This window comes from Rattus rattus, chromosome 1 (assembly GCF_011064425.1).
Source record: "Rattus rattus isolate New Zealand chromosome 1, Rrattus_CSIRO_v1, whole genome shotgun sequence".
Classification (NCBI taxonomy): Eukaryota; Metazoa; Chordata; class Mammalia; order Rodentia; family Muridae; genus Rattus; species Rattus rattus.
This window is the reverse complement of record NC_046154.1, coordinates 140,878,040-140,896,140: the sequence shown is the minus strand read 5'-3', so window position 1 is coordinate 140,896,140 and position 18,101 is coordinate 140,878,040. Positions and strand designations below refer to the sequence as shown.

Sequence of the window (18,101 nt, the reverse complement as noted above, 5' to 3'; positions counted from 1 at the left end):
CACCCCCGACACTTGCTAGATGAAGGTCAAGGAACCAGAGTCTGGATAGCCCAGAGACCTAGGATAGAACCAAGTACAACCAGCAAAAAATTAAGGTAAAAGATAACAGAGAAAAAAGAAGGGAGGGAGGGAAGGGGGTAGCAGGTACAATTTTGGTTTTATTTCGAGGTACACAATCATATATACAATGTATAATTACTCTCTAACAGTATAATATATAAACAATATTGATATGGTAAAGAACACACTTTTGAGTTTCAGATAGGAAAATTGTCAAGGTCTGAGCTAATTTTTAACCTTATGGGACTTGCATACTGATAGAAACCCACCAAAACAACTCTTTCTTGAAAAATAAAATTTGTACAATGACATACAAATTTGTCATAGGTTGTCCTTAAAATTCACTTAAAGCCTATATTCTTTGATTGTATCCATTTTATGTCCCAGTATTAGATGCAATATCTATAAATTGTTAGAAACAAGTTTAACAACAACCTAACATATCAATCACAAAATTAAACACTTTTCTCAAATATTCTTCTTATATCTCCAAACAAATTTTGTTTTTCAAAATTTGCTACTAGAATGGGAAGATAGAGGCCAGGTAGGGTTGATCTCAAGGTCTCAGACATAGCAAGCAAATCCTTCTTTCTTTAATGGAAAAGGCTTCTGGGGACCTCAAAGATGAGGAGTCACTTGAGGATGTGGAGTTAGACAAATGCACTGTTTGCATTAAGCAAACACAGTAGTATGACCACTGCCATCTAGTATCATGCACATGTGCACATATGTATGAATCTGCTCTCTTTCATGTATACATGTACATGTATATAGTTCAACAGTAAAACACTTATATGTAATTGATACTTTTCTTCCAGTGTCTAAGTCTGTTTATTATTCTTTAAATTAGTATCCTAAAGTGGCTGTCATCTATTCTTCACTTTCAACCTGAGGATCATGGGGAAGTCAGAATAGATCTCAATGGCAGTAAAGCTATTCTTGTCCCTTCCATGGGATTCAAACTTATGTATCAGAAAGTGCAGGAAACAGAGATATTAGGAGAGCACATGGAATGATAAAGAACTCATCATTCTAACTCCATCCCTAGGTGATGTGATAACCACATTGTGTTTTGTTTTGTTTCTCTGGGGAAGAATCTATAAGCATCTCCTGCATCTTACTGTACTGTAGAGGCTTTTCAGAAGGATTTGTTCAGGAACTGCTTTGTCCACACATAGATCTCTTAACTATAATAGCCAAAGTTTTCAACTATTGGGTTAATATTTCCCAATATTTAAGTCATTCTTATCTATTAGATATCTAGTTTTAAGAATGCAAGGATGGTGACTCTCTCTTATAAGAAAGCTGTACTCTGGGCTGGTAAGATAGCTCAGTGAAGGTACATGCTACTCGACAATGCAGGACAGTTGATGTGGGTACCATCCCCAGAACACATGTGAAAGAAAGAGAAGTGACTGTGCAAAGCTGTCCTCTGACCTCTATATGCATGCCATAATGCATGCCCTCACATGAATAATAATAATAATAATAATAATAATAATAATAATAGTAATAATAATATCAACAGCAAGTTTTAAAAGAAGTTTGTGTCCACTCTAGGGCATGTCCCTCTTTTATAGGTCTATTGCCCTCTGTCAGACTTCATGCTTAAATCTACATTAATACCTGTCTCTTAATAAATTCTAGCTATGTGTCATTACAAAAGAATTCCAGAGCATCAAGGTATTCAGTGAAATTTAAGAAATACTCAAAAGAGCATTTAATCTTCACTATAAAATATCTCTGCAATGTCATTGCCATTGAATTCAGCTGCATAAATGTCTCATATGGAATTAAACATAATGGCAGTGACTCTGGAGAGTGTGTCATACCTTTATACAGGCCTCCATCTCCAGAAAGTGAGAGAACAACACCCGTGAGACAGCTGGTGGTGAGAACTTACAGATGTAACTGTGCCTACAGTATCCAGGTTTACACATCAGATCATCTATTAGACCCCAAGGGGTGCTGCCCTCACCATATGCAAGCTTAGAAATAGATGTTATTTTTAAATTATCCCTTTCTTCTTTCAAGGAAAATTGTCAAAAACAAAACAAAAAATCCTCTTATTATCTCTGAACTATAAGTTTTGAAGGAAAGGATGGATAATTTATATTCACTTGGAAGATTTAGCAAAAGTATCCTAAATGGACTTCTCAGATAGCAACTTCCACAGGTACCCTCTTACTCAATACCATGCAAATTGTGCTAAGCCATCTCAAACCCTATTTCCTTTTTCAGCATGCATTTTGAAACAATTCCACTTTCTGTGGAAAGCCAGAGCATAACATTTGAATGTGTACATGATCAAAGCAACTTCCTCTACCTGAGTAGAGAATCTGGCTATATGTGTGTGTTTACAAACAGATGCTACCACAAAGTAGATTTGATCAATGCTAACACTTTAGAATGAATTTAAAGTTTGGGGAATTGTTAACACCAAGTTATGATCAGTGTTACAGTAAATGATGTTTTAGGAATCTAGTAGAAATCACACCAAGACCAAATCCAAGAAAGTAACTTATAGTGAAGCAAAATATCTCAACATGAACTCTCCAGGCTTCCAGGGGTGTGTCTACGGCATCCTTGAGAAATGTACAGGCAGGACAGGAAAACCTGGTCCTTATTTATATACAGACCACTATTTACAGATGAAATTACACACACTTTGCTGGTATTTAAGCTTCATTCTTTTAATATCAGTTCATGTTTTCTCAGAAGATTATCTTCCTGAATAGCATGCTAAAAACCAGAGACCTTAAGAAGCAACTGTAGTTTTTCAAGGCATTAGACACTGTGAGAAGAGAACACCCACAACTTTAAATAGGTTCACAAATGTCAATATGGTGTTCTCCCCCAGTGTCAGGGTCTGAGTCCAAGTTCTTCCTAAGTTTCACTCTCATCACACCTAAGACATGATCACCAGCAGAAAGTGAGTTGGATATGACCCTTGGTATGGCCTCATTGTATATGAAGTTGGTTTTGCTTGTGTTAATGCGAAGGTTGGGTGCCCAGTAAGTTTTGGATCGAATGCACTTTTTCTTTCATTTTTTTCTCTAGAGCTTTGGAACTATGTTACACAGAAAGGCCACACAGATGGCGGTGCACTAAATCAAGGGGACCAGAAGAAAGAGTGCTGTCTGTTTATTGAAGGGTTGAGATTAGATTGCCTTCTCCTCTGTCCTAGGAAAGAGGTGTATTGTTGCCAGGACGTGTGCTCTGTTCTTCACATTTGCTGCCCCTACTCAGCCAGATCACTAATGTGCCCTGCACCTTTAGATTGCATAACATGGCTAAATTATTGAATACCTCATCTTTCCTCTTCAGACTGCAGTGGTAATCTGGGTTAAACCAAGATCATTGAACTCTTCTCTACCCGGAGAACAATAGGAAGACATTTCCACGACTAGTCATACTGGCTTATTCATCCCACCCACATCCCTCATGGAAGCAGGATCCTGAACTGTGTTTCTAACTCTGTTTGTGCTCTGGCGCTCCATTCGCATCTTAATAGGGAAGCAGAAGTCCCTAAAACACCGCTTGAAGTTTTCATCAAGAAAGGCATAGAGAACAGGATTCAAGCTGCTGTTGGTATAACCCAAGGCAATGCAGAAGTAATAGCTAGAGAGGACGGCTGTGCTGTGGGAGGTGCTGCCTAGAGCCTCCACCAGGATAAAGATGTGGATGGGGGTCCAACAGATGATGAAGACTGCAACCACTACCAGCACCAGCTTGGTGATCCGGCGGAGATTTCGGTCCTTCTCTCGAGAGCCCGAGAGGAGCCGGACACTCTTCAAGCGCAGGATCATCAGAGTGTAGCAGACAATGATGATTAGGACAGGGATGACAAAGGCAAAGACGAAGACACAGATCTTCATGAAGAGGTCCCACCAGGAATATTCATCATCAGGAAACTGCAAGGAGCATTCAATGATATCCACATCTGCCAGAGGTGACCAGAGACAACAAAATGACAGAGAATCCTGTTACTGTCTGTACTGTGACTGCAGTGTTTTACATTAACCAGTGCCTTTGTTTTCAGAGGTCCAGATATAGTGAGATAGTACTGGAAGGAGAACAGCAAATCAGAAATTGATGGTCCACTATATTGAGCAGTCAATAAAAAAAAGTTTCTACAGAGCTGTTGTCAAACACAGAGTGTTTCAAAGAATAAACAAGCAAAGCTGGCTAACAATATGATTCATCCAGCTGTGAAGGTTGTCTTGACATTTGTGGCTTTCAGAGGAGCTAAACTGTTTACTTTTATTGTGGTACATATTTGTATTTTGTGTCTTAACAATGTTCCCACACCCACAGCTCTGACAAGAGTTAACATTTTTAAAAAGTCACCATCTATTTCTGATAAATGACTGAACATTTTTAATCTCTCTACTGGATTTAACAAATACCGACTTGTCTTAAAACATCAACTGTTTATGTGGGTCCATAAGAATTGATAATGAAATATGACTAAATATGACTCAGGTGTTGTGATTTAATAGTATCACTCAGCATCATTGAAATGTGAACAAAAGCTTGAAAGGTAAATGAAAACAAACCAAGAGAAACCAATGAGCATCTACTTTAATCTTTGTGTTACTTCTTATGTGAAAAGATTTAAAGTACAGTTTAAAAACCATCACCATTGTCAGAAAACAAAATGTTAAACAACCTGGGTGGGTGGTATGTCATGAAACTGAGTATATATGTATGCATATATATGGAGAGAGAGAAACTTTTTAATTGCTATTGCTTGCATATGTATTATATTCTTAAATATATAAATATAACCAGCTCAGTCTGTATACTTTTACTTGTATATTTTCAGGGATGACCATTTGATATTGTATAACTGAGGATTATTCCCCAGGGAAGGCTATTTCTCCCATCCTTAAGATAGCTTACCTGACTATAGTTTTTGTCTAGAGTTGTCTACTATATAGTACTGGCAATAGGCAGATAGGCAGAGTATGAGTTACTAAAATAAATAATGTAGAAACATAATACTGAACATAAAATACCCATAAAGTAAAAATATACTGCTGTATACAAGAGTCCTCAGTACTGTATGGGCATCAGTAGACACTGATAAACATATTAAAAAGCCATAACCTCTCAGGCTCATGCTGGTGACGAATGTTACTTGCATGTTAAAGAACAAAACCAGCCAGCCCTAAATCCCTAAAATCCCTAGCTCTACAACAATCTTAGCAGACAGCATGGCGCAACAGTACAAAATGAATGCAGTCCACAAAAATCATCTTTTATAATATAAACAAAATCCTTGAACAACAACAAAAGGAAAGAACAGGTATCCTATGAGATCATTTTAATCTTCTTTTTTGCTGCACAAATTAATCCTTACTGACATTGGTGCATATTTTCTTTGGCATCAATATATTTGTCTCCAGCAATATACACCTGAGAAACCCATCTCTCTTCATTTCTTCCTTCAAAAGCCTAACTGAAACTCATTCTTCTAGGGTATCACTCTCTGAAAAATGTGAGCAGTAATAAAGTGTTGAAACCTGCAAGTAGAGCATAAGATATAAAACCAGATCTTCCTTTGCCCTGGAAAGTCATCTATCACCTTTTCTTGCTCAGAATGGTCTCCCCCTAGAGCGTGAAGAGCATTGCTCCTGAGTGAGACTTGTGATGCACAGATACCTGACCTTCTGAAGAGTTTCTTGCAATTTATTTTCCCTTTAATCTAGGCAACAAAACGTATCGCAGTGTATGGTTACTAATCTTTGTAACTGCTTGTTTAATACACTTGACAAGTGTCTTAGTCTATCACCTGCTGTAGCTGTGCTGGAAACTCACAACACAGTTTAGAGGAAAAGCTATAGCGAATACAGCACTAAGAATGGTCCCTAACATAAGCTATCAACTTCAGCTGATAATGTGTTATTTCAAGCTGAACTCTGACAAATGTGCCACTTTAATGGACATATTGATAATGTGCATGTGTGGTAGTAAGAGACAAATTGAAATTCTACTCTTTCCATTTCAGTTTTGCTGTAACCCTAAAATTTCACTAAAAGAAACCACCTAGAATGAACAAAAATAACCTTTGCATGTATCAAGTAAGATAAGCGATGATTTTAGCATCTGCCCTTTTACTATGTCCTGAAAAATCCTTGCTATATGTTTTCAGTATCTGTAATCACAGATACTACAAAGCTCTTTTATGAAAGGATACATCTGGACCATCTGCAAAAGCATTAGATAGCATTTATATATTTCACAATCCATTTGTCTGCTTCCCTCTAGGGAATCTCTATTAAGATCAAACATATTTTACATAGCTTCATTTTTTTGCTAATAAAGCAAAACTCTCGAGACAGCTGTTCTCACCTTGGTTGTAGGTCAGACTAACCTAGTTCACACTATAGCTTTATTAAACCAAATTCTTCAAGTATACAGCCCAGGCAACGGTATATTCTAAAGTACTCAACCAATTTCATCCCTCATCCCAATGTAATATAAACACAAGGGAAGTGTAGCTACCCTGTTTGCATAAGACAAGAACTGTGAACCTGAATATGAGCTTACCTAAACCAATGAAGAAAGGATATATGAGGGGTAACCTTAAAGCAAGAAGGGGAAAAAGAACCCACATGTGTCTCTAACAATTTAGAGAGAAAAAGAAGGTAAGCCATAGGATTGCTACGTTGTATTTTCAAAACCTTCTTGTCTTTGTTTCCTTAATTCATCTCCATCTTGCAGAGTCCATTTCTCACAGACATAAGAATAATGAGCATGATGTGATCCAGTAACAGTTAAAGGCTTTATGTACACACTGTGTCTTCTTATAACCCATGGTAATACTGTCAAGATTTTTCACACTCAATTTCTAGTTGGTTTGACACATCATTAGTTAAGATATAAATGTTTAGGCTACTAGTTTCCAAAGTGAGTTTGTATGATGTTAACTGCAACTTTACTGTATCAAACGCTTCTGTAAAAATATGGGAAGAAGAGAAATAAAAAGGAAGCCAGGGTATACAGTCTTCTGTCTCTCTGAATTTAGAGTCCTTCTAAGTTCACTGAGAACTTCAAGAATCAGAGCCTCTGGGTATCTATGCTCTGGCAGGGTTATCACCTTACTCCATGTTTAGAGGTGGAAAAATTTACAATTGTTTCATTTTTAATATTTCATGGATTTAGGAATTATATTTTTGTTGCTTTGTTTACCTGTTTCCTAATAGATATGTGTTCCACTAATTTCCATGGTAAAAGTTCACCTCATAAAAACTTTTACTTTTATAAATAGTATGGAAAAAATGGCTCTTACCTTCCCTGACTTTGGTGCCTCCAAGGACTATCGCTGATATACCAACAGATGATGCCAGTAGCCAAATGCAAATGTTGATGATCTTTGCTTTCAAAGGTGTTCGGAAATCCAAAGCTTTCACAGGGTGGCACACGGCAATGTAGCGGTCCACACTCATCATGGTCAAGGTGAATATGCTGGTAAACATGTTGTAGTAGTCAATGGAAATGACAATCTTGCACAGAACATCTCCAAAAGGCCAAGAATTCATCAAGTAGACAGCACTCTGGAAGGGCATAGTGGTAGTAACCAAAGCATCTGCCAAAGCCAGGTTAAATATGTAGATGTTGGTTGCAGTCTTCATCTTTGTGTATCTGAAAGATAAGAAACAATAGCATTTCCTTCCATCTTTGCAACCAAAACCTAGATAATAATTAAGCTTAATTATTAATTTTGCTTTACATGTACTTATTTCTTAAGCAGCCATTGTGTGTGCAGAATGTAAAAGAACTTCTTATATGCCAGAGTATTGGGAAAGATAAGTAAAGTCCTCATTAAGGTTCTGTCTCAGTGCTTTGTTCAAAAAAGTTAAATAAAAATGAGAAGGAAGTCAGCATAGATCGATAACTAGATGCACATGCAGACAAGTTGAAATTCTGTGGAGTCCTTCATGTCAGAGGGGATGATTCATTTTCATCCTCACAGAGGTCTTGACTAAGTATTTTTGAAGTATTTTTCTTTTGTTTGTATAAAACAAATATCCTCATGGTTATTTTAAGAAATCAATCATTATAATTATTTAACCTTTTGAAAGTACAAAATGATGTTCAATTTTAAAATATATCCATTTGTAGTTTCCAAAGCACAATTAGACACAGTGACTTCTGCATGTCAATAGCTACTAACTTGTCTTTATAAGTACATTATGTAAATAAAACAGAACAAGATGAGTTATATTTGATACAACAGTACCACGGTACATAAAAATAACACTTTTTTCCTATCCCATGTCTGGGAAGTTTTTTTTTTCAAGTGCCCAATTGTATCACTTTTCAGACAAGGGGACAGTAATAATGTTCAAGATGGGTTAGCAAGATTGTCTGGAAACTGAAATCATTCTCTATGCTGCAACAGGAAATTTAGAGTGACAATATTTTCACTCAAATCTGAATCGACAGCATTGTTCTTTGAAATAAATGCCTCCTCCAGAATCCATTGACCAGTAAATACCCATAGCGTCTCACCTCTCTGAAGCCAAGAGGAAAAAGCTGTTAATTCCTTTTCTCTGTACTCAGTATTATAAACTTTATTACAATGAATTCATTCCTGTTCCACTAGACATATATATTTTCTCTTAAATGGTTAACTGTCAGTGACATCAGAGTGATGCAATGTGTGGTCTAATATGAAGTTATAGTCCTGAGTCTAAACTTCCTGAATCAGTTCCTGATACATAAGGATAACAAGCTATGAGCTTAGAAGAGAGGCCAGTCTAAGCTTCAGCTTGAAAGATCTGTCAGGCAGGGGTGCAATGCACCCTCAACATCCACTGGCTTTGTCCTCCCTGTCTACCATTCTTATTCTGTGAGAAATGAGACATGTTATTGACTAGGTAGGAGGACACTGCAAGGATTAGTACTAAAGCTACCATGTTCTGATTTGCACCTTTATGATTCATTTTTAAAAGAGTGGGGAGTGGAGAAACACTTTTTGCCCTTGGATATATTATGCAAATATTGTTAAGTGGCCTATAATGTTTCAGAAATTGATTAAAAATATATAATCAAAGATTCATACTATCTTTCTAAAGGTACAGATAACTAAGCAAGCACAATCATGTGATATTCCTAATGAGAAAATATAGAATGCAATATATATGAATACTGCCTGTTTGAAAATACTATTTCATGTTTAAAAAGTTCAGGTTATAGACATACTTTCGACTCCTTCAACTTTCTCTAACAAAATCTCTAATAGATTCCAGCAAGGGATAGCTTTGGCATCTACTCTTGTGTTTTGAGTCTCTAAGATGCCTGTGTCTTCATGACCTTATATTAGTTTTCTTTGCTTTATATATTAGAGATACCTGGGTCCTTGTCTTTCATTTTTTCTATCCATCCAATGGATAAACTTCTATAGGGTGTACTAATCAGTTTTGCCTCATGATAGAAAATACCTGAGTTAGTCAATTTGTATGTATGAAGAATTATTTCTTTTCCTTTTCTTGGAGGTTCCAGACCATGCCTTGCAGGCTCTGCTGCTTCAGGCCTATGGTAAGGCAGAACCTCAAGATAGGAGAACACAGCAGAGCAAAGCCATTCACTTTTCCACCAGTAATGAAGAACAAGAAGAGAGGCATAAAGTCCCAAGGCCACATTTAAGGGCACACCTGAAAGTAACCAAAGACCTCTCACTACCTTGTATCTATTAAAGATCTGAGGCCACATATCTAATGCATAGGCCTTTAAGCAATCTGCAAGGCCCAGAGGAGAGCAACAACTTATTACCATAAGCCTCAGTTTCTTGTATACAAAATGTAATGTGCGTGTTTATTGCATAGTATTCCAAAGATAACTTAGGGATATGGAGTAAAATGTATTTCCCCACTCTCCCGATAATCATGCCTAATTTATTTCATGTTCTTCAAATCTTTCTTCCCTTCATATGTAGGGAGAATTTAACAGTTAGGTCAGCAATCAAAGTGGACTGTAGCTTCCAGATAATATCTATGGCTATTTTTGTCCAATCTAGCTTGAAAATTAAGACGGCAGTAAAATGAAACTTGAGCCATGGCATAGACAAACATAAGTTCAATAATACTAAAACTCTATAGAATAAGTTATAGATCTAAAGTTATCATAAATGTTGAGGGATACCTGGGTTTTAGCTTTTCAAAAACATTTACAACCAATAGGTGAACAGAACTGCCTAAGAATTTATAAAGAATCCAAATCTTGTTATCTGATTTCATAATAAAAGAAGTGAGCCCTGACAATAATCACAGTGACCACTCACTTCAAAAAGCTTTCTGTCCATTAAGTAGCTATTACCTCACTTAGGTCTCTCAATAACTCCATGTGGTAGATCTTACTTCTTTTCTATAGATGAAGCAGCTAACAATCATGGAGTTCTCTTCAAAAATCTTAAAGAAATATAATTACAAGTGACACTGCAGAAATTTTAATGCAGGAGATAGATGGCAAGCCATGTATTCCTCATCCATCATTTCAACTTCTTATGACTTTTAAAATCTAGAATTTTGACTTCAATTACTTAAGTCTCACTCATGTCTGTCAAGTTGTCTCTGAAATTTATGTCTATTCGCTCCTTTAGCTGCAGAAATTTGGGCTTGGATAAAGCCATTGATCTGTGCAGTGTACTCAGAGACAGACCTTCCTTTGAGAAACAGAGCAGGGCTCCATCATCCAGACAGTTACTTAGAATCCTGCCACACCGAGAGAAGATCTCACAATCAGAACAGAAGGAGAGAATAAACCAGAAGTTCAATAGACATTGTCAACAGTCTACCAGGAAGAACACTGTACTGGACTCCATAAACGCATAAGTGGAAACCTCTACTGCCAGAGACTCTACCAGAGCCCACAGAAGTTGCTTCTAGTTAACTAGAACTAATCGTTAGCCAGTCTTTTCATTCATTGTATATCCACTGAGAAAACAACTAAGCTTTTTTTTCCTTCTGAGAGTATGTTTTGCTACTTCATCCATAACGCTTTCCAAAAATTTGCAAGCATTTCAAGTAAAATGGCACCATCTAGATGAGAAGCTTGACTTGTCTGTAAAAGCTGAAGGTGGGCTGGCTGCAAGTGGTTGCCCTTTTGTCATATACATCTCAGGAGCGTATGGTAACAAAGAGTAAAGCAAAAACGAATCTCCACAGAGCTATAAACCTGAGTCACAGTACTGTAGATTAGACAGAAGGGGAAGAGAAACCAGGAAGAAGGGTCAGTTACAGAGCGGAGAATGGGACCCTCACTGGACTCTACTCCAGAGAGTTAGAAATGTTCCCTATGAACTCCTTAATTCAAGTCCATTTGGGCATCACCACTGCATGTAAATGGAATCCATTGGTATTTCTGTGACACAAAAGGATCTGAGTTGTCTTTCTTGATATCAAGAGCAAGTGTCATGGAGCAGAGTTTCTATGAGAATGTGGTACCCACAGTACTAGAAATGTGCCAGAGGAAATGCTGGCTTTGTGGCCTGGCAGGGTCCTGGGACTTTTGATCACTTCTCTGTGCCTGTCGTGTACAGACAACACAGAGATGGATGAGACAACACTGCATTGTCTGCATCCTTTGCCAATCAGAGATATCGCCCTGTTTCTTCTTGTTATTTTAATGTCACTGACCTTCATGACAAAAGCACCATAAATCCGAAGACCTGGTACCTTGATACTACACACTGACATGTGCTGATATCTGTTGTCTCTCACTCTGTTAGCCTTTACCTGCGGTTTTGCTTCATGTTGAGCTCCAAAGCTATTTTTTCTTACCACTCGTGCTTGTCTCTTCCCTTTTTATCCCTTCATTTTCAAGATGCTTACCCTGAGTTCTCAAAAGCCCACCCCTAAATCTGTGGCACTCTAAAATCTGATGACTAGAAACAGAGTCTAAATTATATTGTAAACTTGGGGAACCGAGAGATGGAAAAAAGCTTGAAACCAGAGAAATCTGTACCGATGACATAAACAGGAAAAGCTCATGGGAGCTGGAGCCTGCCAGATGACAGGGATACAGAGATAGCTTTGATATCCAGTATCCCTTATAGGAGGCAGCACAGAGATGGGCTTTATGGGGTTTGATAAGAGATAGGATGAATGGTTTTGTGCCAGAGAAGACCTAGGATCCAACAAAAACAAAACTATTATAAGCATTTACTGGTGGCTTTCAAAGCAACAGATACTGTGTTAGGAGCTTCATATGACCTGACAAAGCTGTGATGATGATGAGGTCTCTCTCTCTCTCTCTCTCTCTCTCTCTCTCTCTCTCTCACACACACACACACACACACACACACACACACACACACACACAAAGTTACACAGCAGGGGCCTCTCTTATAAGTGCTCAGGTGATGCTGACCTCCACTTTCACCATCAAGGATCAAGGCAGCTGCTGCTTTTCTTGTTAGTGCAATAACCTGCCATGGCCCTGTTCTAACAAATCATAGCACAATGCTGTAAGATACTACTCTTTCTCATTTTTCCGAAAAGGAAAATATGAAATTATCTTAGAAATATTCTCTGTGTTTCTTGAGAGCTCTTGGAATCCATGATGGTTTGGTAAAGGAATTCAGTCCTGTCTTCTTCCAAAGACGCACAAGGAGCCAGGTATTCCGTCAGAAAAATACTGAGACTCTGAATCCTGTCACATTTTGCAAACAAAAGTTGGAAACCATTCTGACCAATGTGGCAAATCTACATTGAGTGTATAAAACACTAAACACTAGGAAAGAGGGCATAATCAAGAAAGCAACAGTGCTGTAAAGCACTGGATTGCTGCCCCTGCAGAGCTGAAGCACTGCTGCATATTTATTGCATTTGAGGTTTTCCATAGGTCCTAGAATTGTTCCTTGGTATCTACAGAGGGTAGCTCCTCAGATATGCTAATCTGTGAATGCTTGCTTGGACCTTTATATGAGTTAGTATATTGTTCACACATAGCCTGGGCATCTCCTGTGTATTTCCAACTTATAATGCCCAGCGTAATACAAATACAATGAAAATAGTGCTTGGACTCATGCTTAGGAATATTTGGAGGGGGGCTGTTTATAAATGATGACTATGGTTAGGAATACTGTAATGTGGATCTGAAAGTTGCTGAGGGCAGATCTCAAGTGTGCTTCTCACATAACTGGCACTCACGGTGAAGTAATTCTGTGTGGTAATGGATTAAGTGTGTGTTCGCTTGATTAAGTTAAATATTTCACAATGCATGTATGTATTAAATAGTGCTAGTTTTCCATCACAGCAACACAATTTTGAAGGTAGTCAACTTGTACTGAGGGAAAGTTTGTCTTAGTTTCCAGTTTGGGAAGTTTCAGTCTACAGTTAGTCCATTTGTTGACAGAACGCTGTGATGGCCCAATATACCATGGTAGAGAAGATCTCTTTATCTTAGGCTGCAATGGGCAAAGGAGAGAGAGAGAGAGAGAGAGAGAGAGAGAGAGACAGAGAGACAGAGAGACAGAGAGACAGAGAGACAGAGAGAGACAGAGACAGAGACAGAGACACAGAGACGGAGACAGACAGAGACTAAGAGAGACAAAGAAGGACAGACAGAGACAGACAGAGACAGAGAAAAAGAGAGACAGAAAGAACTAGCTCATGGCTGCACACCCCCTTAAATATCTTTGACAGCATACACCCAGTGGTCTCATTTCCTTGCATTAAACTAAACATTTCACCACTTCTGAGCAGCACTGAAGAAGAGTGGCAAAGTCTTCAAAACGTGTGTTTTCAGGAGACATTTTATAATGAACTCATAGCACAAATGATCTACACACAACTTCAGCATAAGTCATTTTCATTTGTCAATTAGGCTTCAGTAGAACCTGATAGGGTGGAACAACTTCAGTAGTAAATGTGGAGTGTGGATGACAGTCCTGAGTCAGCCCAGGTTTGCCAGTTGCCTGATTGTGCCTGGGGGAGGAGACTTATGGAGGAATACTACATGTGAAGGGAAAGGAAGTGGAGGATCTATGCCTTTTATTCAACTTTTCCCATGAACTTAACTCTTATTTTAGAAAATCCTCTTTTAAAGATATTAAATAAAAAAATTATCAGGAATGAAGATTTCCCTAAAATGACTTCTCAGTTGAATGATTTGAAAATGTAATGAGTTTGTTTCATTAAATTCTCCAGTTCATATAAATGAAATTAATTTGCTAAACATTCTTCTGGATTACTTGATATTGAAACCAAGGTTGCTTGCTAAAAAGCAGTAGTTTTGTCATTCATTTCTGAAAAGCAAAGAAAGTGTGGTCCTTGCTTCTGAGCCGTCTTCCACACAGTTTTCGGGGCAACCTGATTCCCATTGGAGCCAGGATGTTTCCAGTGCTCTGGCCTATGCAGAGAGCCAGCACCATAAGAGATGGAACAGTAGCCCAAACTGCCTTTCAGTTGCCACACGGATAGCCACGTTCAGCAATAACAACACAAGACAAACATCACACACGGGCAGGCTATGCCTGAAGGACTGTGGCCAAGGAAGACGAGGAATGCCCAAGAAACGACCTCACTGGAGTAATTCATACCTTAGAATACCCCCTCCCTTCCTCTTGACATGACTATATGGCAATGAGCCCTGACAACAAATCCCAATGTATTCATCAGGGCATCACCATCTGGGCACCAAAAGGCATACATATTTAAACTTATTTCTCTGACTTCATACAGAAATCTGAAGAGTGGTCATATAAATTCTGACTCGATTGGCCAGTTTGAACAATGAGTGCTAAGCAAATGAGCAAACAGTAGCCCACATGTGTTTTGCAGCATTAACCCCATTCCTAAAATCCTTTCTCCAGTGAGATGTGGTAGTACAGGTCTAGAATCCTACTCCACAGTAGGGTGAGACAAGAGGATTCCGAATTTGAGATCAGCTTGGGGAATTTAGTGAGACTGTCTCAAAAACAATGACCACCATCATCTACTTTTCTAATCAAAGTTTTCCTTCTCTAAAACATAAGCTGGCACAGCCCCTAAAGAGAAGGTGAGGAACAAGTAACCCTTATCTTCAAAGGTCTCAATACAATTCTAAGCCTGTATTAATTGCCCTACCGAAACCCAATCCATCTTAGAATGACAGCGATCTTACAGCCACAGAATTTTAGATTTGTAGCTGAGCACAGAGCCTCCAGGGACTACCATGATTGCCTGCATCCAGAAGTCAAGCTGGGTTGAAGGAGGGAAGATATTGCCACTCGGGGATATAGGGTAATAGCAATGAGGAGGAATTCTTCCCTCCCAATAAGAAGCAAACTCCTGAAGGTGTGAGATCGACGCCAGGAAAGTACGTAAAGGCAAGGGAGCACCGGAACACTTGAGTAGGTTTTGTCTGAGATTTGCTCAAGTATAAAGAGCGCACTTTTGTTTTTCTTTTCTACGACGCTGGAGCCCTATGTGTGTTCAGTAAGTGTTCAAACACTGAGGCATTTCCTCCAGCTCTGTGCTTTTAGTTTTTATTTTGAAATTTAATTTGCTTTCACTAAGTTGTCCAAACAGGCCTTGAGCTCACATTTCTCCTCCTTCCATCTCCCAACTAGCTGGGATTCCGAGCCTGCTACGCCACCACCCAGCCGGCTGATACCCTATACACCTCCCTCCGTTCCCCAACGTTTATTTCCCATTGCTTTTAGTTTATGACTGAAATGGCCGTGCCGACTCCATACTTCACGGGGATCATACATTCCACTGAAAGAAAATAATCATAGCCAATCCACACAAGCAGCTGCCACGAAACCAACTCTCTTTAAAGATATTCTCAAACATGTGCAAAATACCTGGGGAGAGGAAGCCAGGTTAATTTCAGAGACTGCTTTTGCTATTGTTGAGTAAAGGGAAATGTTAATGTTTGTTCCAAGACAGAATGCAGAAAGGTGAGAGCACATTGGTTCATTCAAAGCCCAGCATAAAGTTTCAGGAGCGATCAGTGGTGAACGATAGGACGTGGCCAGGCTGCACCCCAGCCTTCTTTATGCTCTTCTGCATGGTTTGCAATATATAAAAGGACGCCAAATTGATACCCATGAGACTTTTAAAGACAAGGACAGAACGTCTAGTGCAGGGATTACGGGGACTATGAGGAGGGGATGAAGGATCTGACACAGAAGGAGCAGAATCTTCAATTGGGCCATTATCTAATTCTGAGACAGCCGCATAGTCTAGCTTGAGTGATTGCCTAGCATATTCATTGGGTTTAATCCTGAGTATTTTAAAATCCTGCTAGTGGATATTCACAACACTAAATAGCCCACTGGTTTTCATTTCATAAGCTACAGCACACACACACACACACACACACACACACACACACACACACACACACACACACAATCTGAATTATTTCCCATGCATTCTGTGGGCCCAGAATTTATTTAAGGAAATATTTAGACAGGGCAGTAAAGTGCTTCAATCCAGAGCAGGTAAGCAAGGAAAGGTTCATATAGAAATTCTAATTTCTTTACCAGGAGATGACCTTGTGATGAGAACCCTGGCATTTTCTTGAGGTGTTTTCTCAGCAGAGGTTTGGAGCTTCCCTTTTGACATGGTCAGACAGCTCTTAAATCCTAAAAGTACCTTGGATTAGCCCTGTGTGAAACCCACAATTCCTGGCAAAACACTCCCAGGAAATTCTTTTAAGATGTCTCCTTGGAGAATCTCTCCGAAACCCTGCACAGAAGAGACCCAGCACTTGGCTGGCTGGCGCACTCCTACACACACACACACACACACACACACACACACACACACACACACACCACACCCCACAAACTGCTTACCCTCAACCCACCACCCCATCACCACCACCACCCCCCACCATCTCCACCTGCCCCAGAACTCACCGGATGATGACAAACATGACCAGGGAATTGCCCACTAAGCCCACCACAAACACCACAGAGTAGACAGCGGTGATGATAACAGGGATGGCTGGAGAGATGTGCGCGGGCTCCAGCTGCTGGTCCTCGGAGCCCACACTGCCATTGCTGTCCGATTCGGCCCAGTTGGGGAACCAAGAGCTGCTGTTGGGGAGTAGGCAAGCACTGGGAGCACAGGTAGGGCCTGGCTCTCCGCGGAAAATCTGGATGGGGGACTCCATGGTGAGTGCTGCAGCTGGAAACCGAGGAGCGATGGCACTTGCCGGGCTGCAGGAACAGAGGACAGATTGGACCCAGAGAGACAAACTTTGCCTGTGCAGGCAGGGCTGGAGGCGCAGGAGCCCGCAACCCCTGGACTCAGTCTGGCAGCGCATCCCGAGGAAGGAGCTGGGAGGACTCTTGTTGAAATCCTCTTTCCCACCCTCTACCCCTACATCCACCGCTGCTATTAAACTGAGTATTTGCTCCTTTTTGGAGCCCTGAGGTTGCTTCACCCTCAGGCATCGTGCTGTCCACTCCTGTAGCTGCTCCTACCCTGTCTGTGTGAGCAACCACAAGAAGCACCCGCCACCCCGTTTCACTAAGCACAACAATTGCCCCACTGTACTTCGAAAGCCCCAAGCTCACCTCCGGATCGCGAATTGCCGACCTCCCTTCCCAAATCAGCGTCAGCTTTCCAGGTCACCACTTCGGCTCCGGAGTAGCTGTTCAGCCTCGATGGGTCCACGTCCCTGATGTTTAACTTGTGCCTTCCAAGACTGGAAGAAGCTCTGCCCGTTGGGATTCAGTCAAGGCGCACAGCGGACAGGCAGGCTGAGAGCAGCGGGGCTGGTTGCCCCCACCCTGCTCACCATCCCCTCCAGTCCCCGCCCATTCCCTCCTATCCCTGCCCCGCCCCTCAGAACTGACCCAGGCCGGTCTGCTACTCCACCAAGGCTCACTAACTCCAACTGCCCAAGCTGCTTTCTGATTCTCTCCCTGCAGCTTCTTGGCAGGCGGTCCGATGCTTAGCTATGGTCCAGTAGCAGAAAAGAGCGCCTTGTGCAGTGACAAGAGCGCATGGAATCATTCAGTGTGTTTGGAATTTAGTATCTTCAGGATTTGCAGGACCAGTCTCTTTAAGCGGGGAAGCAAGCCGTGGTAG

The 18,101-nt window shown here is 40.2% G+C and overlaps 1 protein-coding gene across 1 annotated transcript; it reads right to left on the bottom strand.

The window, feature by feature from the left end:
* Positions 1 to 2,135: 2,135 nt before the first annotated feature.
* On the bottom strand, positions 2,136 to 17,744 carry Oprk1 (opioid receptor kappa 1). The gene is made up of 4 exons (XM_032906449.1): positions 17,585 to 17,744; positions 16,922 to 17,224; positions 7,358 to 7,710; positions 2,136 to 4,003 (listed from the first exon to the last, which is right to left on the bottom strand). Exons 2-4 carry the CDS (start codon positions 17,176 to 17,178, stop codon positions 3,471 to 3,473), a joined length of 1,143 nt encoding a protein of 380 aa, XP_032762340.1. The 5' UTR covers positions 17,179 to 17,224; positions 17,585 to 17,744; the 3' UTR covers positions 2,136 to 3,470.
* Between the last annotated feature and the right edge of the window lie 357 nt (positions 17,745 to 18,101).

What these genes read in the sequence shown, in the direction of transcription:
- Oprk1 (XM_032906449.1), bottom strand. Translation starts at nt 17,178, where the DNA reads ATGGAGTCCCCCATCCAGATTTTCCGCGGAGAGCCAGGCCCTACCTGT. An exon ending in GTCATGTTTGTCATCATCCG is followed by an intron (nt 7,711 to 16,921) that starts GTGAGTTCTGGG and finishes CTTATCTTTCAG; the next exon opens with ATACACAAAGATGAAGACTG. An exon ending in AGGCACCAAAGTCAGGGAAG is followed by an intron (nt 4,004 to 7,357) that starts GTAAGAGCCATT and finishes CACCTCTGGCAG; the next exon opens with ATGTGGATATCATTGAATGC.